This window comes from Macaca thibetana, chromosome 17, assembly GCF_024542745.1.
Source record: "Macaca thibetana thibetana isolate TM-01 chromosome 17, ASM2454274v1, whole genome shotgun sequence".
Classification (NCBI taxonomy): domain Eukaryota; kingdom Metazoa; phylum Chordata; class Mammalia; order Primates; family Cercopithecidae; genus Macaca; species Macaca thibetana.
The window spans coordinates 14,093,624-14,121,208 of NC_065594.1; the positions used below are offsets into that span (position 1 = coordinate 14,093,624).

Here is a 27,585-nt window from a genome sequence, read left to right on the forward strand (position 1 = left end):
CGTTTACAATATTTCATTTCCTTAGCTTTATCTAATAGTAGCATTATTTAACTTGAATTATTTATCTATAATTGTCTTAGATCGGACTTCAAATAACAAGCTATCACTCAAAGAAATAGCTAAAATTTCAGATATCTTAAAATATTATATTTTCGTGGCAAAGAAAATATAAATGTTTATTTCATATTTATTAGGGATAGCATATGAAAAATTCATGTGTGCTTATACTAAGTCAGAAATTACACAATTTGATATTCTGGATATTGCAAGCTAGAATTTCTGTTTTCTTTCTTAGTCATCAAGAGTTCATATAACTAGAGCTGTCCTGGAGCAATTTTTATCTTTTGCAAAATACCTTGATGGTTTATCTCATGGAGCACCTTTACTGAAGCAGCTTTGTGATCACATTTTATTTAACCCAGCCATCTGGATACATACACCTGCAAAGGTATGAATTTTATACTTACTCAGTTTGTTTTAGTGCAATGTTATACATTATAGTTGCTGGATCTAAAGTATCCAGTGGAAAACATTTAAACATTTTAGCTTATTTTATAGTTAATCTGCGGCAATTGTGTTAGGCAGTATCAGGAGATCAAAATATTTATAAGTAGTAAAATAAATGAAACGATAGGTAAAAAATAATCTTTGTGTAACATTGCATTCTAACATCTTTAGATGTGATACATACTTTTCCAATGAAGAGAATTAGCCATACCAATTTTTGAAAGACGAGGAAAGAGAACAGGGAACTAATTGTATTATGACTGTAATCATTTTGCTGGAAAATTGCTTTCATTTTGAAGGCAGAATTTATATCATGACATGTAAATAATACTAATTTAAAAATAAATACATGAAATAAGTATTTTTCCAGATAATAACAGAAAATTCTTATTATTTTATATACAAGGATTTAGTCCTAGTTGAAATCAATAATGAGGGATTTTTTGATTTTGAGCTATCTTTTACAGTTTAAAAATATCTCACCAAGTTACTAATTATTGCCTAAGCCCAAATCTGAATTTTGAGAACTCTTCTAAGCAAGATGTCTGACATTCCATCTCTATGCTCACATGGTCAGATTGTGAAAGCGAACTATATATTATGGCCATAGGTGAGGAGAATTTGAAATTGCATGAAGTTTTAGGATATATGACAAAAATATATATGTTTTCAGATATGCTTTAGCTGACTGATGTTCTGTTGCTATGAAGAAATTTATACACTGAAAGCTACTGAAATGTATTTTAAGAGCTTTAGTTGACTTTTAAAATATTTTAATCTTTTTATCAGATTAATTTCAATAAATTATTAAATCATTTTAAAATTATTTAATTGCCACAGCTATTAGGCTACCTTTATTATAATAAGTTTATTAGAATATGTTAATTGCAGATTATATATTTTTAAATATAAATAATATCGAAGAAGAAAGTTATTTTTAACCTCATAAAAAATGGTCATCTCTTGACCTTTACTAATTCGCATTTAAATTAAAACTGAGTGTATATTTATAATATAAGCACTTGAGGCATTTTAAATTCATTTTGATGATTTGTTAATATTCTGTATTAGGTTCAACTTTCCCTATACACATATTTGTCTGCTGAATTTATTGGAACTGCTACCATCTACACCACCATACGCAGAGTAGGAACAGTATTACAGCTAATGCACACCTTAAAATATTACTACTGGGTTATTAATCCTGCTGACAGTAGTGGCATTACACCTAAAGGATTAGGTATGTATAACACTTCCTCTGTATTTACATTTGCCTATGATTATTCTGTATTCTGAGTACTGTTACAGTGAGCAGTGTACATGACTGTGAAATCACTGAAATGTTTTCTTTCTTATGTAGCAAACTGGCATATTGAGAATGGTTTGTGGTAAAGAAGTTTAGGGCTTTTCAATATTAAATTATTTTGGAATAAAATCAGATAAAAAGCAACAGTATTATTTTAGCCTATATGCTTTTTTCATTCAGGAAAATACTTCATAATATTAAAAACAGATAAATCATATTGGTTATAACTGGTGTGTTCTAATACATCAGTTGCTTTCAACATTTTCAGATTGCTACTTTAAAAAATTTTTTTTTTCCAAATTTATCCTTTGTTCTCACTATAGTGGAAACTAATTTAGTTCTTCACTGTGATTTCTTTTTTGTTTTGAAAATATAGCCAGTTTTTCTAATTATACAAAAATATAGAAAATAAAATAATACAGAAGAAAAAATATATTTATGACCCAAACCCCAAGAATAATTACTGATATGATTTTGTCATGTTTTCTTCCAGTGTTTCTCATTGCATACATATATGAAAATATTTAAACTTTATAATTATAGATTGAGATTTTCTCAATTTTTCTATCTTGTTCTTTTCTCAGCTTAACGTAGCAATGTAAGGGGATGTATCATTTATATTGTTTCTAAAGTTTTGATTCTGTAAATATTAGAGAATTCTCTCATTTATATATGTGTTTACCTCCATCTTTGATTTGTTTAAAATTACTGAGAAGGGGGCTAATGACAAATATTTTAAATTTTTTTCAGGAATGTCATATTATTTTACAGTTTTGCCAGTAGTATGTTACAGTACTTCCTTTTGCGTGCTCACAATAGCATTGAATATTATAGTTTTATAATAATCCCGTTGATAAGGAAAAATAGCACTTTCCAATTTTTTTCTTTTTTCTTTTTTTTGAGACAGAGTCTTGCTCTGTCACCCAGGCTGGAGTGCAGGGGCTAAAGTGTGTTTCCTATAAGCAGCATATATTTGGATTGTGTTTCTTTTTTTTTTTTTTTTGAAACGGAGTCTTGCTGTGTCACCCAGGCTGGAGTGCAGTGGCGCAATCTCGGCTCACTGCAAGCTCCACCTCCTGGGTTCACGCCATTCTCCTGCCTCAGCCTCCTGAGTAGCTGGGACTACAGGCGCCCACCACCATGCCCCGCTAATTTTTTTTATATTTTTAGTAGAGATGGGGTGTCATCGTGTTAGCCAGGATGGTCTCGATCTCCTGACCTCGTGATCCGCCCAACTCGGCCTCCGATTTTACTATTTTAATATTTACGTAAGCTTACTTTTATTATGTCTTTTTATTTTATTAATGGGGCTTTAGAAGTTAATTATACTCAGATCTGTTATTTTGTCCTTTTATCGCTTCTTCCATTGCTTTTAAGTTGGTAATGCCTAAAATTTATTAGATTTTTCTGCCAAGCACTCTACATATTAATTTAATAATATATATAGTAATTATAGACATATCCATATACATACATAAGACTGCATCTATATATAACTTTTTTTTGATATCATCCTCATTTTAAAGACTAGGAAACTGAAAGTCGATACAAACCCACCAGCACCAAAATTTGAATCATATCCATCTGACTCAGAGACCTAGTTCTTAAATGCTACACTATGGTAGCATTTGCTCTAAACAGATCTTATATTCACACATAATAATTTTTGCCTTATAATATTAATTTCTAATTTACAGAAAAGTTACAAAGTTGTAAGCATTGCACAAAGAATTCTTATATGTCCCTCACCAGATTCTCAGTATTTTATATCTTACCACTTTAGCCTTTACTATTCTCTCATGCTCTCTTTTTATGTATATATAAGCACACCTGCAGATACATACACATATTTTTTTCTGAATCAATTGATAATAAATTGTAGACATGATACCCTCTCACCTCTAAATATTGTGTATTTCCTGAAAGGTAAAGGCACTTTGTTAAATAACCAGAGGATACCCATTAATATCAGTAAGTTAGCATTAATATAATATTATCATCTAATTCACAGACCCCATTCAAATTTCACTAATTACAATAATGATGCCCTTTCCAGGAAAAATATTCTTTTGCCCTAAGTCTGTTGAGGATCATATGTTGTGCTTAGTTGCATTCTTACTTTTAATGTTCTTCAGTGTAGAATAGTTTTTTAGTATTTCCTGGTCTTTCAGGACCTTGACATTTTTGAAGAATACAGACCAGTTATTTTTTTTGGATAACCTTAAATTTGAATTTTCTATTTGTCCATGATGATTCAGGTTTTTCATTTTTACAAGAAATTACAGAAGTCATATTGTATCTGTCTCCTTGTATTGTGTCAAGGAGGCACATGATGTTGAGTTGTCCTTTTCCAAGTGATGTTAACTTTAAACATTTGATTAAGGTGTTATCTTCCAGGTTTCTTCATTAAAAATCACTCCCTTCTCTTTGGTAATTAATAAATATTTGGTGGAGAAATACATTGAAACTATATAAATAACCTGTTCTTCAACCAAGTTTACTTGTTTTAGTTCGTTGATGATTCTTACTAGAAATTATCTTTATTGTGAAGACTGACAAATGATGATGTTTTCTAAGACATAATTAAGTTGGCATATCTGCTGTGAGGAAGAACTTGTTTTACTCCTCCACTCTGTCTGTCTGTCTGTCTGTCTGTCTGTCTATCTATCTATCTATCTATCTATCTATCTATCTATCTATCTGACATCTTTTATATCAGTATGGACTCATGTATTCAATATGTTATATGAACAGTTGGCATACTTTCTTTGCAAAGGGCCACATAGTGTTTTAGGCTCAGGGAGCCATAATGTCTCTGTTGCGCATAGTCAGCTCTGACATTGTATTGCAGAAATAACCACAGACAGCATGTAAATGAATAGGTGTGGCTTGTTTTAGTGAAACTTACAAAAACAAGTGGCCTGATGAATTTAGTCCTAGGGCTGTGGTTTCTCTGTCTCCTGGGTTGTATCATTATTTTAATGCTCAAGATTTGGCCAGTAGGACCCTTCACATGGATTATGGGACAAATGCCCATAAGTTTTAATACTTTCTTACTTTCTGAAACAAGATGTTTCTGACTTGTCCTACACTTTGCTTATCCCAGCCCTGAAATTAGCCATTTTTCCAAGAAGCCCTGCTTTGCTTGGTGGATATGGTTTTTAGGAACCAAGATCTGGATGTGAGGTGTGCTTCTTGGTTTTTGAATGTCTTTGCTTCTACATACTCTTAGTGGACAGATCTAGGAAATGACATTCCTATCTATGTATATAGGTATATCTCAACTGATTTATCTATATTAAAACCATGAGTTCACAGCAGTACCTTCAATTCCAGTCCAAAGCCACATGGCTCAACCTAGCCTCAAACTTTTTAAGTTGCAGCTTTCTTCTTCAATAGTGAGAAATCTTGCTTCTATTGTCTTTAATACATTTATATATTTTCTTATTCTACTTTGTAAAACCAGTGTTTTGATACATACGCCATAACCTTCTCAGCTTTAACATTGCTAGTCATCTGTAACCATACCCTCAGATTTAACTCTGTATGGCCCTTGTTGTCTCCTCAGCCCCAGTTGTTTCTTTGGCACTGGCCACCCTCCTGACCTCTACTGTCTCCTTGGCCTGACCCTGGAAGTCCTTCCAGACTCACTTGCCTCTTTGGCTCTGTAAGACCCTGGGGATCACCAGAGCCTCTGCTCCTTCCATAGAACCCTTGCCCCTGAGGCCTCACTGGCTGTAGCTACATCAAAGAGAGGGAAAGGAAGAGAACCAGTACATATATTTTAAATGAAAATGACAGGAAAGTGGAATGAGCATTTATTTTTCTTTGTCATTTAAATAATTATTTTACTTTAACATTTTAATGCTTTGAAATTAATTTTTTTTATATAGTAGAATGTAAGGTTCTGACTTGAAGTATGTAGTTTTCTAAAGGACAGCATTTTTCAATACCATTTTAAACAAATGCTTTCTTTTAAGGACACTCTAAAGATAATTTGCACGACACTAACTTTCGTAGAACTGTTCATGTGTAGGCACTCACCTTGAGAAGTAGGATATTTTTGCTTTGACTATGACTTAACACTTTTGTCTCTTAAATTATGATTTATATAGTTAACTGTAGAAGCATTGAGATATATTAAAAGTATTATAGGACAGGTAATATGTATTTATGGTAGCAAGTGAAATAATACAAAGGTTTATAAATAAAATGTTACTACTCTCCCAGGTAGCCAATGTTACCAGTCTTGTATATCTTTCTACTGCCTTTTCTCTGCTCATACAAACATGAGCTTACTCATGCACACACATAGGTGTTTCAAAGCTTTATTTTGAATATATCATGAACACAAAGTGGTATAATTACATATATCAATGTAATATGTAAACATGTTATAAATATAAATATAAATATAAAATGAACCTCACTTAAACATCACTAAGCTTAAGAAACAGAATATTCCCAATGAGCCTGAATATTCTCATGCGTGATCACATCTCTTTTCTATTCCCTGTCATAGAAATAACCCCATCCCAAATTTTACATTATTTCTTTTCTTTACTTGGGTACTTATTATTTTTTTTACTATGCTTTGCTCTTTTACTATTTATGTATGTATTACTAATTTATTGTTTAGCTTCTGTATGTTACATAAATAGTGTTATTTGGGGATTTGTTTTTTCATTCAATTTTATATTTGTTAGATAAATCGGTTTGTATTTTATTTTGTAGAAATGGATTTATATCAAGCACAAAGCACACAAATATGTATATATTTCTTTGCAGCATGCTGTTTGTATTGTGCAGTATACAATAAAAGTGATTATTGCTAACATTTGAGTGCTTATGATTAAAATGGGCCTGGTACTAGTCTAATTCCTTTACATATGTTGATCCATTTTATCCTCACAAGACGTCCTATGACAAGCAGTAGTATTATTCTTACCCTAACAATGAAGAAGAAAACAAACCTAAGGCACAGAGATGTTATAAAACTGGTCCAATTTTATTAATTGGTAGCAGAAATAGAAGTAAGAATAAGGAAATTATTACTAAGGCAGTATCTGTGTGTTTTTGGATGGAATGGGGATGTGATCAGGAAAAGGAATGTGGCACAGAGCTGAGGTCTGGAGCATGGTGAGGGCTTTGGCACGCAGGGCAGGATGGGGCCACAATCAGTTGTTAGATATTCAGGAATTTTATGAGCTGTTTGTTAAACTGTTGGTATCTTGAACTTGAAATCAGATTATTATTAATATGATAGAAATCAGAAATACATAAATGCTCAAAATCAGGACCTCATCCCTTCACTCTGCAGATAATTCCTTTACCAGCATACCAGTGGTTGATGGGTTTCCCTGTCAGGCTACTGTCAGTGTTCAATTTATTGACCAAAGAAGTGTTTATACAGGTGTTCATTTTATGATAATTCATTAAGTTGTTCATGTATGTTTTCTGTACATTGGCAATATTTTACAATGAAAAGTTTTTTTAAAGTAATACCAGTGTCAATAGGAGGAGAAGAGTACTTTGTGCATCTTGGTGGCAGTGGGGCAATAAAAGGTGGAGAGCAGTCTGGGAAATAGGGAAGATATTTCTTTTATTATAATAGGCGGGATGGATTTTTTGGATAATAACTTGCTTGCAGATGTAATAATCTTCATGTAAATATTAAGTGAATAAGCAGATGCTATAAATTATACATGAAGGGATTATGCTTTTAAAACTTGTCAAGCAGTAGATAAATACTGGTTGCTACAAGAAAGGCTTAATGTTAAAGGATTTTTATGAAGCCAGCTTCATTTTTTAAAAGTATTCTTTATTGTATATTATGCATATTACATGTATTATATTTTCATTTTTTAAAATAGATATTTTGAAATTACTTTAAAATTTGTACATTATGATAGAACTGTTATGCACATCTTAATATTTTATGCTCATTTTCACTTATTGACACAGCATTTCTTAAATGCCCTCAATAATATGTATTTTCTGTATACAAGTGACATAGAAGAAATCTGCTGAAAAGCAGATAATTACAATAAAACAGAGTGTCATTTTTTCTGTGCTTTGTTAAATAATGTGTGGGGTGAAAATGGAGAGAGTCCTTAAATGAAGACAAATTTAATTGAGAATGGAAGACATATTGGAAAACCTATTAATGTAATAAAAACAAGAAAGTATTAAAGTATTAATATAAATAGTTGAGGATTATACATTTATAAATGGATATTAATATATTACAACTTTTTAAAAAGTTCTTTTTTCCACAAAATCAGACATTCAGTAAATAATTTGAAGTTGCCAAAAATTTGAAAGCTAATTTTTGGATACTCACATATTATTAAAATTGTATAACATTAATATAAATGTTGTAATTTAAATACATATAATTATTCAAGAATGCCATGGTATCCCAACATAATTGCATTTAGCTTATTTAATATCTTGTATTTTTTATTTTTACTTTTTTTTTCTGTTTTGTTCTAGATGGTCCCCGGCCATCACAAAAAGAAATTATATCACTGAGGGCATTTATGCTACTTTTTCTGAAACAGCTCATACTGAAGGTAAAATAATTTTATATAATTTAGAATTACAGTATATTAGGTAGAAAGGAATTTCTGGCATGTTTTAAAATTATTATTGTTAAATTAGTAATAGCTACCTTTAAGTGATGAATTGCTTTCAAAATTCTGCACATCTTAGTATTAACTTTTATTGAACTTAACTAACTTCTGGTTAAATGCTCTCTGAAATCTTCCCTATTAAGGGATGTGACAGAAATGGACAAGGAACATATGAATAAGAATTGAGCCCTTATTCTTATAATAATTGACCCTTATTCTAGAGAATGATCTGTGTGCCAGTTTAAGAAGGCTTACATAACGCATTTTATTGTAGTGGGATGTTTTAAATGTTAAGAGGAAACCAAAGTGAAAATAAAAATAAATTGTGGGATAGTACCCAAAAATTGATACTGTATAGTCTTGCATTTATATTGTTTTAAGGAAAGAGTAAGTGATTAGAAAATAGTCATAAGAATACTTGATGGTCAAAATATGCTAACTTTTTATAGTGAATGTCAATCAAATATTAATGACTTAAAAATTGATATGTTTCTAAATATTTACTTAATTAACTTGAAATAATATAGTCTATAAATTGTGAAATGTGTGGGGATTTTAGTTAAAATATCACTATATTAAACTTACTCTTATTTTCTTTTAAAATGATTATTTTGACATCTTTTTTAAATTAAAATTTTAATTTTAGATGTAAAGTAATAAAATATTTTTTAAAAATTAGGATCGAGGGGTCAAGGAAGATGAACTTCAGAGTATATTAAATTACCTACTTACGATGCATGAGGTAGGACATGTTATGGGCCTTTTATTTTAATTATTTAAGCCAATCTTTAGAGTAAAATTTTAAATCAATTTTGTTGATTTATGCAGGATGAAAATATTCATGATGTGCTACAGTTACTAGTGGCTTTAATGTCAGAACACCCAGCGTCAATGATACCAGCATTTGATCAAAGAAATGGAATAAGGTATGATATTACTATTAGACTTTAATGGAGCACAGTTGTTCCTCCTAGAATAACTCCTATGAATATTTAAATAAATATTGCAAAATCTTACACATAAGAGAATAAATGGAGAATGCTGCTATTGATCCTCGAATACTCAGGAAACTGATGAAGTATGTATAAACAGTAGTCTCAGGAATCAAGAAGAGTAATTAAATTGTTTTTGCTATAGTAAGGACATTACAAGTTGTGAATAGAGCTTTTTTTTTTTTTTTTTTTCCCAAGAAGACACAAAAAAGCAAGGCACGTTTTACCAGAAGAGGATACAATGAAATTTTATGATATGAGGCCTGAGAGAGATGATAGCCAGATTTGGAAGGTTCATAGAATGGTAATAATTTCAGTGGTTTTTTTTTTTTTTTCAGTTGGTGATGAAAAAGAATTTTGAATAGGGGAAATGTTGTGCTCAGATACCTGTTTTGTTAGATTTACAATCACCACTGTGAAACATGAGTTGAAGGACAAACTGACGTAGCAATATCAGCAGGGAGATTATTTTATTCATCTCTATTAAAGATGATAAAGATGACGACCTGAGACAGTGGCAGTGCAATGCAATGGAAATAACAGAGATGAAAGATGTTTTGAAATAAGAGACCAAGACCAAAAGAAATTGAAAACCAACTTTTGTTGTGGCAGTTGAAAAGTAACTTGGTAGATAGGTGAAATCCAATTTCTTAATTAGTATTTTTATGAACTTAACCCTATAATTTAGCTTCTTAAGGAATTCTTCTGTTTTATTTTTCTGGAGTTTTAATTAGTGGGATGAGCAGGATATAAAGGTTATATCATGTATAACGCAATGAATTTCCACAGATTTATTGTGAAAAAGAGTTTAAAAAACAGTTTGGAAATAATATATCAGTGACTGTCAAGGGCTTTTTTAAGTGCTTTTTTTTTACTTGGCCATTTAAATCAATGAATAACAACTTTCTAGACCTGAAGAACTCCTTTTCAAATTAGAGAAGCAATCACTATCTCTGTATGCATATCTCACTTGTGATATCCCTATTACTTTGAGTTTATAATTCATGGGGCTGCCAATCTATTTGAAGAAGATTATACATTTAGTGATTAACAACTGTTATAATTTTTTACTCTTGTTATAATTTTTTACTGTTGATATTTAACTGACTTTACCAAATAATGGCAATTTCATATAGTTCGATCTAATAATATAGTACAGTTACACTCACTTCTGAACTTATATTTAGATTGAATAATTAGTGTCCTTGTCCTTAGATTTTGCTTTGTTTATTATATTATCTAATAAATTTAGTGAATCAGTTGAAGATATCCACATTACTCTTATGGAAGATACCAAACTTAGATTGTCTAATATGATGAAATGCAGAAATATAATTCTATTATTTTGACACATCAAAAATATGATTCTACAATTGAGAGTACTATTTGGTAAGATCTTTAGGATTTACATAGTATTTTAAATGTATGGTACGAAAGAACTGATTAAGCACAACAGATTAAAAGGACTTGTGCTCATGGCTGACCATGAGCAGAGCATGTCAGATTGTCACCAGTGTGTTAAAAACAATCACACAGATTAAAAAACGGCCTTTCCTTGACACTTCAACTTTTCTACTTCAAAAATGCGGAGAAAGCTGGTTCAGAATAGTATAAAAGATGAAAAAAATAGGCTTATTAGATAGAAAATATTGAAAATGACTGAAGCATTTAAATGTCTGTATTCTAGAAAATAGCCATTAAAGGCTAACAGTTGTATATGACATATTTTGGGAGGAAAATTCTGGTCTGTTGTAATTCATACAATTGAGTTCAGTATAATAGTTGAACAAAAAGAATGAACTCAGTTTAATTCTGATGATATGCTAATTGGGCTTAAGGAAGCCCTTGTGATAACGGACCACTGGACTAAGCAGCCAAAAAATTGGTATTTTTGTATCTGGAAATTTTCAAAGAAAGGAATAGACAACTACGTGTCTTATATAGCTTAGACCATTTGCTGGCTGAATATAGTGAGCTTAAGCAGGTCAATTAGGATTATTGTTAATTAGTAATAATGTATATTACAAGTAAACATTCATTAACAAAGTAAATTTCTTATTCATACGGTATCACATCCCTATGTAAGTAGATGTGTGATGGCCCTAGACATTTTCATGTTTCAACATTAATCATAATTTCTCTTGATCCAGGGCAGGGTCTGATACCTTTTTTTCCTGCTACTCAAAGTTATTCCTAGAAAGTAGAAACTCTGTGAGAACTTCTAATTCTATATTTGAGTGTAGCCACATTTTTAGACTGTGAGGGTTTTTTTGTTTTTTTGTTTTTTTGTTTTTGACAGAGTCTCACTCTGTTGTCTACGCTGGAGTGCAGTGGCACCATCTCGGCTCACGGCAACCTCCACCTCCTGGGTTCAAGCAGTTCTCATGCCTTAGCCTCCCAAGTAGCTGGCATGACAGGCATGTGCCACCACACCTGACTAATTTTTTTGTATTTTAGTAGAGATAGGATTTCACCATGTTGCCTAGGCTGCTCTTGAACTTCTGCGCTCAGGCAATCTGCCCACCTTGGCCTCCTAAAGTGTTAGGATTACAGGCGTGAGCCACCATGCCTGGCCCAGACTGTGAGCTTTTACTCTGGTTCTCAAGACCATTTTTGCTGTTTAATGTTGTATCTTATGATTTCTTGAATGTATTTTTTTTTGACATGTCTGACTTTGCTATTCTCAAACTTGTCTTTTTTCATTACTGATCTTGGTTCCTAAAAGTTTTGAAAATGGGTTTCAGTGTTAACCCATACATATTTATGAATGTGGGATTTGAAAAAAAAGATGTTCCAAAGGAAATGATCACTTTTCTCAGAGTTTATTCTTTAATAGTTTATTCTTTAATCACTTATTCTCATAGTTTATTCTTTTCTCATAGTTTATTCTCATAGTTTATTCTCTAACTATTATTCTCTAATAGTTTATTCTCTAAAAAAGAGAAAAAGAAGCAGTATCACTAACTTCTTTTTTAATAGTATAAGCTCTTCACAAAACTAAAAATAATGAGATTAACTTTAAGCTATTTGTTCTCCTTTGTAAGTATCACTGAAATTGTGAAAATTATATTGCATCTTTTGCTAGATTCTCTTGTTCAGCTTAGTACTTTACCTGAAAATATACAATGGCATTTTATTTTTTAAGAAACATATTTAATAAAATAAAGCACACTATAGTGTTTTAGCACCTAAAGAACCTTCTTATATTCTAGAATTAGTTGCCAGTGTATATAGTTGTCATTGTCCCTTCTACTCTATGGAAACAAATTGCTTTTTTTAATAGAAAAAATATGGAATAAAATGTCTAAACACTTACAAATATTATAATGAATATGACCCTACTTGTATATAGTACTTGAAGTGATTGTATAGGTTAGTTTGTATATTAGTGGAGGCTATTTTGCTCCAAGTAAGAGAAAACCTCTCAAGCTTTTAAAGTAAAAACTGAATAATATATTTGTTAAAAAAAAATCTTAGAGTAGGAACCAGGAATTGGAGGGCTATTAGGAAACAAGTCTGCTTTCTCTGCTGCTTTCTGTAAGCTGTTTAATCCTTCCTTCTATATGTTGACTAGCCTTTCTGAACAGAAACAAAACATTGCTGTTCTAGTTTCTATTTTAAACAGTTGTCAAATTCAAGAGCCCAGCAAAGAGGAGATATTGTTTCTTAGACCTCATTCCAAATTCGCAAAAAGGAGAAATAACTAGGCAGGTGCCTACCTATCGTCTAATTAGTCATACCAAGAAAACAGGGTTAGGGTGCAGTGGCTCACGCCTGTAATTCCAGCACTTTGGGAGGCCGAGGTAGTCGGATCGTTTGAACACGGGAGTTCCAGACTAGCCTGGGCAATATGGCAAAACCTCACCTCTATACTAAAATTAAGAAAAAACATTTTTAAAAAGAAAGAAAATAGGGTTATCAAGTTTAAATGTTGGGGCCAATTCTTAGAGAGAAGAGATGTGGCCTAACTAAGCATATGTCTTCGAACTGAAAATTGTGTTTAGTATGTTGGGAGGCAGTACTTATGAACACCAGTCACATTGCCCTTTTGAGTGTGTGGTTGAAGGACATGTTTAAAGAAAAATGATTGAAGCATGCTAGTTTTTAATTTTTCCAAAGAATTATAATCCTGAGAATAAAATCTTCAGAGAAATTTTATATTTCACATATGTATAATTTATTTGTAAAGTATATAGTGTGTTTTTGTTTTTAATATTAGTAAGTTTTTAAAAGATAATTTATGTATTTTTTAGGGTGATCTACAAATTACTGGCTTCTAAAAGTGAAAGTATTTGGGTTCAAGCTTTGAAGGTTCTGGGATACTTTCTGAAGCATTTAGGTCACAAGTAAGTTGATATTTGTCGTAATGCATTCTAGAAATAACTATTGAGATTATGTTTTTATGAGTTTTATATGTAATGTGAGATGAAATTTGACTTGAATAATGTAACAGTGGAAAATAATAGCTTTCTGTGATAGAAGTTGCAAAAAATTTTTATAAAATATATTTTATTAATAGTAGATTATGGAACAAGATTACAATTTAAATAATACAGTTTATTTCTATATTCTTCCTAAAAAGAAAGTATTATCTATTCTGGAGATGTAATAAAATATTTTGTCAAGACAAAACGATGCACATATAGGAATGATTTCAAGGAAAGCTTTCTTGACAAGGAAATACCATGTATATGTTGACGTCTTTCTGAGAATTGATCTTATGCTTACCTGCTGAGTCGGTATTTGTTATTAGTTTCTAACAGTAGGGTTTATTGATTAATTTTGTGACTTACAGATGCTAGAATACGTCATATCTTTTCCCAAATCCAGAATTTGAATACTTTCTAAGAACACTTTTGGCGTAAGAAACTACTGCTGGCTTAATGGTTGCAATTCATACTACACTATCCAGTGTGTGAATATAGTTTTAAGAGTATATTTTCCTTACAAATGAAGCCAAGGAAGTAGTGCAACTATAATTTAAATGCTACTAGATGAGGTTCCTATCAGAACCTCATTGTTAACCTCTTTTTTTGTTTTTTTTTATTGGTGCTTACTTAAACTTGCAGAGCGCTTATTTGTAATAATCATGAAAACTGCACAAAATTCAGATAAGGCATGTCTAACAAGCTGTATAGCCTAGAAGTTTAAATATTTCTAAAATTTTGGTTCCAAGCAATAATTAAGTAAGGGAGACTAGATATGCTATGAATATAAGGAATAGTTCAAACAAGGCCAGGATTGTAGAAAAGGATACACACACACACACACAGACACACACACACATACATACACACGTACATGGAACTGTAAGTACACTTGGTGACAGAATACTGGGAATGAAGAACCATATGCTCTTTCTATATTAAGAGATAAAGATCGCTTATTTAACTTCAGTTAATTAAAATAAATTGACTGGACAAAGTTAAAGGATTGTAGCCCAAGATGCAGCCTCCTAAAAATGTCAAGAAAGCACATTAAAAAATTTATAAAAAGATGAAAACTCATTACCAAATTAAAAATAACAAACAGACAATTTCCTGTATAAACATGGTGTTTAAGATGCCCTATTTTCCCCTCTTTTCCTGTAAAATGTATGAATGATACAACAAGAAGTAAAAAATGTACTCTCTATCACAAATATTATCACAAGTAGAAGACAGATGCAAATATATGAACCCCAGAATATGGTTATCAGCTGCTTAAAGTCGCTAAGGTTGGGTAAAAGCTGTTAAGGCTAAAGAGAAAATACAAAGAGAGTGGTGAGAGAGTTCAGTTATAGCAAATAGGAAGTGTCAGTGAAAGTACATAGTTTCTGAAGATGAGAGGCACACCTTAAATTACAAAAATAGATCATTTGTTTGAAATAATAGATATACATATATCATGCCTGATAGCAGAGTTTTTTTTAAATCAGATTGGTTTCAGAAAAGGAGAAGATATATCACAAAGAATTACACAGATGAGCTATATTTGTGGCAAGCAGTCTGTCTCTGTAGCTATAGAGAAAGGGAAAGTTTTTGGATTGCGAAAGCAAAAAGATTACCTTTGTCCCTTCTTTTACACATGTTCATGAAAGTGTCCTGCAGACGGATGGTCCACGTAAATTAGACTGTATCAAAAGAATTGGCACATCATCAGTGCATGTGTATCAGATAAAAAACATGGAAAAAATAAGTTAATCAGTACATGAATAGCACTTAGCAGAAAAATACTGCTATGGAATATAAAGCATTTAGATTTAAAAATTTGCTATCATAAGTTAAAAATAAATAAATAAATACATACATACGTAGCTTCTGAAAAAGAACCACTAAACAGAATTTGGAGAAGTAATCCAGCTACTCAGGAGGCTTACGCAGGAGGATTGCTTGAGCCCAGGAGTTTGAGTCCAGCCTGGGCAATGGAGCAAGGTCCCCTTCTGGAAAAAAAATAGTTGTAAGAAATGTTAACATAGTGATATGGTTTGGTTGTGTCCCCCCACCTAAAATCTCACCTTGAATTGTAATCCCCATGTGTGAAGGGTGGGACCAGGTGGACATAATTGGATCACGGGGGCAGTTCCCCCTTGCTGTTCTTGTAATAGTGAGTCACATGAGATCTGATGGTTTTGTAAGCATTTGGCATTTCCCCTGCTTTCCCTCAATCCATCTTGCTACCCTGTGAAGAAGGTGCCTGCTTCTCCTTGCCTTCCACCATGATTGTTAAGTTTCCTGAGGCCTCCCCAGCAATGCAGAACTGTGAGTCAATTAAACCTCTTTCCTTTATAAATTAGCCAATCTTGGGTATTTGTTCATAGCAGTGTGAGAACAGACTAGCACAGATAGCATGGAAGTATTTAATTATGAGCTAATAAAACATTGGACAAATACTGGAGGAAAAGAACTATACACAAAAAAATAAAATTGGAAATTTCTCAAAGGCAAAACTCTAGCTAGTAACATAGTGAAATACACAGAAGATAAAACTGAAAAAAAAGCAAATAATATGAATAGATGAAAATGTGAGTTTAGGATTAGAAAGAAAATGAGCAACATGGGAGAAAAACAAATTACCATAATGGCATAAATCGGCCGGACGCGGTGGCTCACGCCTGTAATCCCAGCACTTTGGGAGGCCGAGGTGGGCAGATCAATGAGGTCAGCAGTTTGAGACCAGCCTGGCCAACATGGTGAAACCCCATCTCTACTAAAAATACAAAAATTAGCCGGGCATGGTGGTGGGCGCCTGTCATCCCAGCTACTCGGGAGGCTGAGACAGAAGAATCGCTTGAACCTAGGAGGCAGAGGTTGCAGTGAGCTGAGACTGTGCTATTGCATTCCAGAGCCTGGGCAACAGAGTGAGACTCCGTCTCAGAAATAATAATAATAATAATAATAATAATAATAATAATAATAGCTTAAATAGAGTTCCCAAATAAGAAAAGCAGAACAGTGGAACAAAACAAATATTTAAATCTATAATTCAATGAAGTCTTTATGTAAGATTTTGCCATTCTTATTTAGAGGACATATTGTGTGCCAGGGAAATCTGACCTAGAATGGTTAGCATCAAGATGTGTTACTGGACTTAATTATAAGAATACTTTGTATATTAGTGCACAAATAAAGAGAAAAATGAGTCTGGCTTTAGACTCCAAAATAACCTTCAATACAAAAATCTATAACAATCATAAGATACTTAAATGAAGAAAGTGGGAGCCAAACTATCCTTTAAGTAAAAAGAATGTTGTCAAACATTTTTAAGCCATACAGCAAATTATTTCTGTGACTAAATTTTGAGGAAATTGCTGGGGATAAAGTCCAACCAATTAGGAATGACTGGAGAAACTATTGCTAAGGACAGCTGGTGAGCACTGAATAAATTTATGCTAATATATAAAAAGTAAATTCTGATCTATCACAATAATACCTACATTTATTTTAGTCTTAGTTTTATGGTTAAAATGAATTGGGAGGGGTGAGAAAAGAAGGAAAGCAGAGCAAGTGCAAAGAGAATTTCCATGTAAGCGGACAGATGAAATATTACAAATATAGGCCTATTGACTAAAATTTGATGATGTAGATGAAAGGAAAAAATTAAGAGCAAATATGCTGACATTTAGATTTCTCATAGTAGGGAAATACCCTTTTTAAACAGATGTAGGATTACTTATTCTTTCATAAAGAGATAAGCAGTTCTATAAAATTATAGAGCTTTCCAAATATTTAAGATCTGTATGGATAAAACTAAGAACAATATATGTAATGGAACTTTAAAAAATCTGTAAAGATCAGTAAGCATAACATAAAATATGACATATCTAAGACCAGTCATATTGTCATAAAAAATAAATGTAAAAGGTTTTATACATCACCTGTTGTAAGAAAAATATCACAATTGATCACTGTAATAAAACCCAGTTCTGTACGCAAGAAACATACCAGAAAACCAAAGTGGTTTTGAAAGGTTAAAAGTAAAAGGATGAGTAAAGATTTATCATGTAAGCACAAAGAAAGCAGAAAGTAGGAATCATGATCTTAATATTGGACAAATTAGAATACAAGCCAACAAGCAATAACCGTTAGATAAAGAAGAATTATTTATAATGATAAAATAGACACATTCATAAAATAGAAATTACAGGAGAAACAGACAAAGTTTAAAACTTTAAAACAAACTTTAATTCACCTATTTCAGTCCACAAAAAGCCAAAAAGTATCTGGGATGGTGGGATAAATCTTCTCATCCTTAAACTTGTAGGTTGATGTATAGGAAGATTGGAGTGCTATCATGCTGGTTCCAGGGGCTCATGGTGCAGAACTTACAGCTTGCTAAGTTTTATACTACAGGTCAGTAAGTTTAGAGGGTGCTTTGCCTGACACCGCCTGCAGCGATCTCATCATTTAAAATACACAGCCATGAGATTTGACCTTGACTCTGTGGATAGTGAAAAATAGCAACTCATCTAAAGGGGCCTACTAGTCAGAGGCAGGATAAGAGAATCATCAAACTATGTACCCGGTGAAGTAGAACTTTGGTGGAGGCTGTTGTGGAACTTTTGAATTTCATTTGTACAAAGAGCTTTTGAGATTCAAATAGAGCACCAAAGATAATATTCTGCTCTTTTAGCTGATGATTTTTTAACCAGTTCACCCTAATTAGCGGACTTGAAGATCTCAAAGCATGGATGAAAAATAGAGAGTGAGGGAAAAGATAAAGCCTTGGAAAGTAAGAGACTTCACGTGTGACTATTAAGAGTTCTTAGAAAACTGATGGATGTAAAAACTAGATATCCTGAAACACTTTGATCTACTAAAAACCTAGAAATGTTGGATAAAAATATGTCAATAATCCTGTTAAATATATAGGTGTGCACACAAAAGTAAGGAAATTCTCACATGCCGGAAATGAAAATCAAGCATACCAAAAGAAACAAGACTTTAAAAACAAGGTAATTTTAAAATAAGCCATGTGATTTAAAAAACCCTAAGTAACTTGTGGAAATGAAAAGGTAGTAATTACAATTAACACCTATATGGAAACATTAAACAGATTAGACAAAGCTTCAGAAATAGTTGGTGAACTGAGAGATTGAACTGAAGAAATTACCTAGAAATCAACACCAATAAACAAGATTACAAACATGAAATTAAGAGAGAGAGAGAAAGAAGGAAAGGTTTCAAATATGGCTAATAAGAGTTACAGAAAAGTGGAAGAGAGAATGAGGAAGAGGCACTATTCAAAGTAAATTACTAAAGTTTTACAAAATTGATGAAAGAGCTGATTTTTCAGATTTTGGAAGCAAAATGAATTCTAATCAGGGAAAATTAGCATGAAATCTTACCACAAAGTGAAACTCCAGAGCCCAACAAGGACAAGGAGAACAACAAAGGGAAGTTAGCCATGTAATATTACAAGAAATATAATATTTTAGTAAAGAAAACAGTACAGTACATATTTGTGAATAAACAGAGCAAAGTGCAATTCATAGATTGACCCAAATACTTAGTGATTTTAGTGCTAATAAAGGTGCCATCTCTGATGAATAGAGTGATGATATACTTAAAAAAATGCTGTCTGTTAAAGGAATGGAACAAATGATATATTTTTATTTCCATTTGAAAAGTTAATAGGCAGTTATAACAAATGTACCACTCTGGTGAGGGATGTTGACAGTGGGGAAAGCTGTGTGTATGTACGGGTAGGGACATATGGGACTCCCTACTTTCTGCTCAATTTTACTGTGAACCTAAAACTTCTCTAAAAATAAAGTGCATTTAAAAGAGAAGGGGAAAGTTTTAGGGAGATGAGAAATCATAAAGTGTTCACTTGTATGGGGGAGCCGTGAGTGATGTGGAAATGTAAGGGATGAGTTGGGTGTAAAATCTCTCTGGGTATCTTTTTATGTCATCATATATTTTTAACTAGATAAATGCCTTACTTATTTGAAAAATTAAATGATAAAAGCTGGTATTGCATTATTTAAATATATAAAAATAAACTTTAAGGCAAAAAATTATTGAGGATGAAGGAGGGCACCATATTATGAAAAAGATGTAATTCACTAGGAATGTAAAACAGTTTCAAATGCATATATACCTAGTGTAGGTGAGTCATAGAAATCTATTATTGACTAAATTTGGAAGAGTATTTTACAAGTTTTAACATATTTTTCTCCTTAAAAGATCAATTACAAAAAATCTCAAAAGTATAATTTGAAAAAAAATTCATTGGCTTGAGTGCCATACACATTCTTTTCAAGCACACAAAACTATAGAAATTATTTAAATGAGGCCATAAAGTAGGTTCAATAAATTTAAACAAATTGTCATACAGATGACTTTCTCTGCAAACTGTGCAGTTAAACAAGAAATCAATGACAAAAATTAAACTTAGAAAATAGAAATATGTATCTTCTAAATAACAAGAAGTTATTCATTATGCAAATTATAAAATGCAGTAATAAATACTTAAAATTATGTATATTTACACTTGTGAGATTTGGTCTAAATGATACTAGAGAAAATTCATAGTTGTAAATATTTATATTAAAAACAGAAAGGTACTTAGGTTTTCATTTTTCTAGGTTCTCAGTTGTGCTTACCTCATTAATTGTCTCCCTAAGAAGGCAAAAAAATAATAAAGGGCAGAAGTGAATGAAACAGAAAGCAAGACTATTAAACAGAGTAACAGCAAGGCCAAAAAGCTGTATTATTCACTTATAAAATACTTTTCCGTGACTAGCTAGATAAAGAAGGAATTGGCCACTATTTCACCTAATAAAATTAGTACAACCTTGATACCAAAATTGGATATGGATTATCCAATTATAAGGGAAAGGTATGGTCAATCTCCCTTATGAACATGAGTCTGTCAGTTACTTTTTAAAAGTGTACAGCATAACCAAGTTGAGGGTAGTCATAGAATGTAAAGGTGGTTTGACATCAGGACAACATTTTATCTATTTATTAACAAAGGAGAATAGCTATATAATTATGATGTGTGAAAAAAATTTTCATAAAATTCAGTAGCATTCATCATAAAAATTTTTAGCAAACCACAAATAGAAAATAATTTATTAAATCTGGTAACATATGTCTACTGAAAACTTTCCACAGTCCTATTTAGTAATGAAATGTTAGAAGCATCCCCTTTGAATAGCTAACAATTAACGAAAGCCTGCTTTGACCACCCCTGTTCGACATCCTATTGGATAATATTTCGGCATTTATATAACACTCCACCTAAAGCTAACAAAATTGTTTTCTAGTGCATATGCAGCATTCTCCAAAATGTATTATGAGTTGGGCTGTAAAATATAAAACAAGTCTCAGTAAATTTAAAAACTAATAAATCAAGCAAAGTATATTATCTGACCACACAGAATTAAATTTGGATGAAAGAGATTTGAGAAATTGCAAGGTATTTGGAAGTAAAGAACGTAACTAATCCCTGAGTCAAAAAAGAAATCATAAAGAACGTTAGACGTTGATTAGAACTGAATGAAAACAAAACCACAGCACAGCCTACTTATTGAAAGCTTATGCATTGCTGATGGAATGTAAAATCCTGCAGCCATGTTCCAAAAGGATTTCCTAAGAAGTGTTGCCATACTTAGGAATGTATCCAAAAGAAGTGATAACGTGTTCATAGCCAGACTTTGCATGAATGTTCTTAGTACTATTATCATTATTATTATTGTTGTTATTATTTTGAGACAGAGTCTCACTTTGTCACCCAGGCTGGAGTATAGTGGCGTGATCTCCGCTCAGTGAAACCTCTGCCTCCCATGTTCAAGCAATTCTTCTACCTCAGCCTCCCACGTAGCTGGGACTACAGGTGCGCGCCACCATGCCCAGCTAATTTTTTTGTATATTTAGTAGAGATGGGGTTTCACTGTGTTGGTCAGGCTGGTCTCAAACTCCTGACCTCTGATGATCCGCCCACCTCAGTCTGCCAAAGTGCTGGGATTACAGGCGTGAGCCACTGTGCCCAGCCAGTACTATTATTAGTAGTAGCTCCAAACTAGAAACTATCCAAAAGTCAATCAGCTGATGAATGGATAAACAAAATGTTTTATGTCCATACAATGAAATACTATTGTGCAATTAAAAGGAAACAAGCTACTGATGCATACGATGACATAATGAGTCCTAAAATTATTATGCTAAGTGAAAGAAGCCAGATGCAAAAAACTATATACTATATACTTATGTTTATATTAAATGTCCGGAATGCAAATAAGTGGTTACATGGTGCTAGCAATGGGAGTGGGAATTAACTGCCAGTGGACACAGGGAACTTTTTAGGATGATAAAAATGACCTACAACTGTATTGTAATGATAGTGGCATGACTTGATATAATTTTTAAAAATCAATTGTTCATTTACAAAGTGTGTGAATTTTGTGGTATGTGTATTATACTTCAATAAAGCTAGTAAAAATGTGAAAAACAAAATTTAAAACTCTTTGAAAGTGCAGGATAATAATATTACCACCTTGGATTAAGGAAGAATTTCTGAAACAATAAATACACATAAATCATACAGGAAAAAGATAAATTTGACTATTAGTATAAAAAGTACTTTAAAAGATGCCATAAAAAGTGAGAAGACAAGGCACAAAGTGAAAGAAGATATTTGCGGTTTATCTCGGATACAATGGATTTGTCCCCTAAACATATGAAAAAATTGTGCAAATAAATTAGAAAAAGAAAATCTGTTAGGATCATGAAGAATATAAACAGACAATTCACTGAAGAGGAAACTTGAGTTAGCAGTAAAGATATGGGTAATATACTCAATTTCAGTAGTAATCAAGAAAGTGCAAATAAAACATGCATTTAATGCTCATCAGGATGGTAAATTTTAAAACTGTTGACAGTATCAAGTGTTGACAAAGGATGTACATCAGTGGAAACTCTCCAATAACTGGTGGAATTATATACTGTTACAATCACATTGAAGAACCATTTACAATTTTTAAAAAGGATAAAGATACTTATACTCTATGACTAAGGAACTCTCTCCTTGATGTAGAGAAACTCTCATGTGTGTGAACAGTGTTCAATATAACATTGTTAATATTAATTAAAAGTTGGAAACAGCATAGAAGAGGAGAACAGAAAAATAAATTAAGGTATATTCATACAGTTGGATATATTCAGAACTGAAAATGAATGATGTAAAGTTACCTTCCACAAATCAAACATAAAGCAATAAAGCAAGTTGCAGAAGGATACATAATAATGATGCAATTTATTTCAATTTCAAAAATATGTGAAGACAAAATTGTAAATTGCATATGAATAGATATTCATCTAATTAAAATTATAAAGACGTACATGGGAATAAAAACCAAAATTTTTGATTATTGGTTATCCTCATGTAGAGTGTGAAGAATGGGATGATAAACAGGTATCCAGAAATACTAAGTTGGTTGGTGGCTGCAGGAATATTATGTTTAAAAAAAAAACTGAGTAAAGAAACCTATAGCAAACAAAAGTAAAGCAGAAATTTGTTGACACTATAAAAATCAGATGGGATTTGAAAGCCCAGAACACAATGAGTTGAACCTGAGATTAAAAGTTCAAAAGAGAATGTGGAAGGACATTCTGTATTTTGAAAGGAACAATTTAAGTAGATAGTGTTAAGTTCATAAACGTGAAAACATCGAATAGCGATGTCAAAACTATAAAGCAAAATTCATTTGAGATGCAATAAGAACTTGATAAAATATAATAATGGTATAGATGACTATCTCTCTCAGAATGGGACCAATTGATAATACATGCAGATATAGAGAAATTGAACTAATACATACAGATATAGAGAAATTGAGTAATAGATTCATAAAACCTGGCACAGTAGATATATGTTCAATCTTACATATTTTGAGGATATACTTCATGGCTAAAGAAGATGGAGAAAAAAAAAAAAAAAAAGCGTCATGTCCTGGGCCATAAAATGAAAAAGCAGACAAAGTAGACATTTTATTGGATACTGCTTCCTGACCATAATGTGATAAAATTGGAGGTAAAAAAAGAAATTATGCAGAATATCTTACCTACGTAGAAATTAAGAAGCAGTGTCAAGATATCCTTTAGAAAATAGAAGAAAATAAAAGAAAAATTGGAAATTATCTAAAATTTTCTGTACTTTATAGCAAAAACTCTTATCAGAAAGAAATACCTCCATTATTGAAAAATAAAGATTAAAAGTTAGAGGGACTTTGTACTTACATTACAACATTAATTAAAGTACAATGAAGTAGGAAGTACAAATTAGTAAGGGTGTAGGCTAACATGAAGAAACTAGAAGATTAAAAACTGTTGAACTGTTGAAAGGATCACTGACTACAAAGCTGATGTTTTTAAGGAACCAACAAAATGAATCAAACTTTCTCATACCTCACTGAGGTAAAATAGAGAGAAACTTTTGAATAAGGAAAGCCTTTTTAAATTACAGGATAGATTATAATGATTATAAGAAAAATATAGTACATTAGGATGACATATAAGAGATCCACTTCTAATTCTTGGTAATAACATCATTTTGTTCTGTATATTTTTATGTGTTCATTTATTCAGTTTTTCACACATATAGATAGTACTTCTGCCATCAATTAAAAATGGGAAGGGCAACATCAAGTTATTAATAAATAAGATAAAACTACAGGAGCACAAAACATGCCCTGTTTTGCTTCACTAGTAATCATCAACAAAGCTATCCTATGCTCCCTTAGTGCAGAACTGTGTTTTGATACAGTTTCCATGTAAACATTGGTGCATATAGCATTGCGTTCCTATGCCCTACCCTCCATTCTAGCCTCAGAATAAAATGCTGGGGAGATGTAGGTTAAAATCTGAAATAATATTACAACTGTCCTGACAGATTGAAGAAGAACAGAAAGTGTAATAATATCTACCGGTTGAGTAACTATTGCTTCTTACTACAGAATAATATATACAATAATAGCCAAAGGAAATTGGAAATGTAAATACAATTATAAATTGTTTCCTGAAAACCATTAAAAAATTAGAAATGCAGTAAATGGAGAGCTATGCTGTGTACCTTAATGGGAAACACTCAATTATATAAAGATAGAATTGTAATAAATCAGTTTGTAAACAATGTCATTCTGATAAAAAATTTTTTTTATTTAAAGGTTAAAAAAACTCTTCAAAAGCTAACTCAGATGAACAAATGAGTAAAAATGTCAATAGAAGTTTGAAGAATAAGAATAATAAGTAGTGTAATAAGTCTAGTAGACTTTAAATCAAGGAATAAACTTAGACAAGGAGTGTAGAATGAAGGCACAGAAACACATCCTGATATTTATATTTGTTTAGATACTAGAAACATAATTAAAATGTGAATTATTCAATAATTGGCAGTGGGAAATCATTGAATTTCTGGATCGAAGGCGGAGAAGAAGCCTTCAAACCATATCACCACACCCAGCACCTCCCCCACCATCAAAAAACAAAACCCAAAACCACAAACATTTTACAAAGAATACACATTTGGAATTGTGGACTTCCAGATCAAGTTGATAAAGAGAGATGAAAGAATTTCCCTTGTCCAAACCTAATGAAATAAACATTATATAGTAACATAGAGACTCTCCCCCTCCGAAACAGCAAATTCAAATGTGACCAGACAAGGAAAGCAGTATCACATAAAGCAGTGCATTCAAAATATTGACAGCTAAAAAAAAGAACCCAAAGATTATGGAGTGACTTTGTAAGTATCCTTCCCTCATTTCTATCCCTGCAAAGTCAACAGAATTCCTAGATTTCTCCCTTAATAATCCCCACATTGGAGTGACAGGAATTGATTGGGTATGCCTGGTTTTTGTTCTTTAGTACTTTTGGTGAGTGAATATAGTTCTTTTTTGAAACACGGAGAATGAACTGAGATTGATGTTCTGTGATGAAAGTGGGATTCCAAGTTTTTGTATTAATATGTCATACTGAGGGATCAAGTCAATGCCTGAAACAATTTCTTATTGGAAATGAGATATAGTCCCTTAAGTAATGTATAGAAAAAGCACACCATCTTCTAGGAAAATTTGACAGAGAATGATAACACTAAGACATATAGAATTTAAATCAGAGTTCAGTGATTAAAAAAAAGAGTTCCTAAAAAGAAAATGAGAAAACTAGGCAAAAAAAGAAGTACTTTCAAATGGTTAAACATTTGGCCGGCCTCAGACTTCTCCCAGTTGAATTCAGTGCCAAAAGAAATAAGGCAATGTCTGCAAGTTCTGAAAGAAGGTGTGACCCGAGAACATTATATCCTGCCAGATTGTTAAGTATGTAGACATCAGGTCAGAATTCAGAAGACAGACTTCTTCGTCTCCTCTTGAATGGCATCCCCAGTCAATTGAGAGCTGAGTCAAAAGAAAAACCAGAAATGGCGAAGACAAGGTCAAGGAAGTGAATTCATTTGAAATAGACAAAGACCCAGCAATTCATACATAACAGCAGTGTTACGATGAAAATAATTTAAGTGTTTTAAACCTTGATGTTCAGATAGCAATATAACTCACAAAAATTAGGTGACCTAAAGTGTGAGGATGGTAATTATCTGTCTTTAATATAAAAGAGTAAACTGATACTTTCTAAAAGTGAAATGTTTAGTTAATTAATTATGTAACACTTTGTTTTTACTCATAATTTTTTTAAGCCTCATAAAGATTTTTAATTAAAAAAAGCCTTTCATGTGGTAAAGAAAGTCATCTGAAGTTTAAAAATTTTTTTATTGTTTCATGTCCTTTTCTTTCTTTTCTGTTAAATGTAAAATTATATTTGATGCTTTTTATTTAAAATAAAATTTAGTATGAGTTTCTTCTATCCTTCTTTATTCCCTCTTCCTTCCCTTCTCCTTTCTTGCCTTCTCTTATTCTCCATAAAAAGATATTTAATGTTTATTGTTATTTATTGTGTTACTTTTAGGTAGTAGTATTTTAAGTGTTGTACTTTCTATTTCCCTATACTTTATGAATTTCTATGTTGTATATGATTTACAAAAGCAATTACATAATTATGAAAAATGAGTTAAAATAAAAATCATTTTAAAATGCTATAGTAGAAAGAGTGAATATTAAGTATAAATGAAGAAATGACAGGATCAAAACTTAAAATGATAGATTTTATTCAAGAAAATTATAAAAACCTTTTATTGCCACAAAATCCCTTGAAATTCAGAAAGTGGAGAATATTTGTCAATGAGTTGACAAAGTAATAATTTTCCTGATATTATTAGAGATCTTATAATTAGTAGAAAAAAGATGAACACACATAAAAAATGGGTCACAGGACAGTATCAGGAAGTTCTTGGAAGTAGTATAAATGCTTAGAAACTTTCAATTGATCAGCAATTCTTGTCAGTGAAAATAAGATCTAGTTTTTACATACCAAACTAACTATTTTTCTGATTGTTATAATGCATAGGGTTGGTAAAATGCATTTATACCTTAATAGTAGAAATATAAGTGTACATATTTTTGGAGGTCAGTTCAGCAAAGTCTCATAAAAATTAAAATATAAAAAGCTTTTAACCTGATTTCAGTTTTTATCCTAAGGAAATAGTCATGATTATGCCCAAAGATGTGTCTAAAGGAAAATTTTATTTATGGTAGAAAAAAATGGTAAATTAC

General features: G+C 31.8%; 1 protein-coding gene across 5 annotated transcripts in view; it reads left to right on the plus strand.

Moving 5' to 3' along the window:
- The window catches only part of NBEA (neurobeachin), a 726,287-nt gene that overhangs the window by 165,403 nt on the left and 533,299 nt on the right, over positions 1-27,585 (plus strand). For all 5 annotated transcript variants that reach the window (XM_050766029.1, XM_050766031.1, XM_050766030.1 and 2 more), the window contains exons 12-17: positions 296-448; positions 1,579-1,747; positions 8,309-8,388; positions 9,128-9,190; positions 9,277-9,374; positions 13,694-13,786. In XM_050766029.1, coding sequence (XP_050621986.1) covers positions 296-448; positions 1,579-1,747; positions 8,309-8,388; positions 9,128-9,190; positions 9,277-9,374; positions 13,694-13,786 — 656 coding nt within the window. The remainder of the gene's footprint in view (positions 1-295; positions 449-1,578; positions 1,748-8,308; positions 8,389-9,127; positions 9,191-9,276; positions 9,375-13,693; positions 13,787-27,585) is intronic.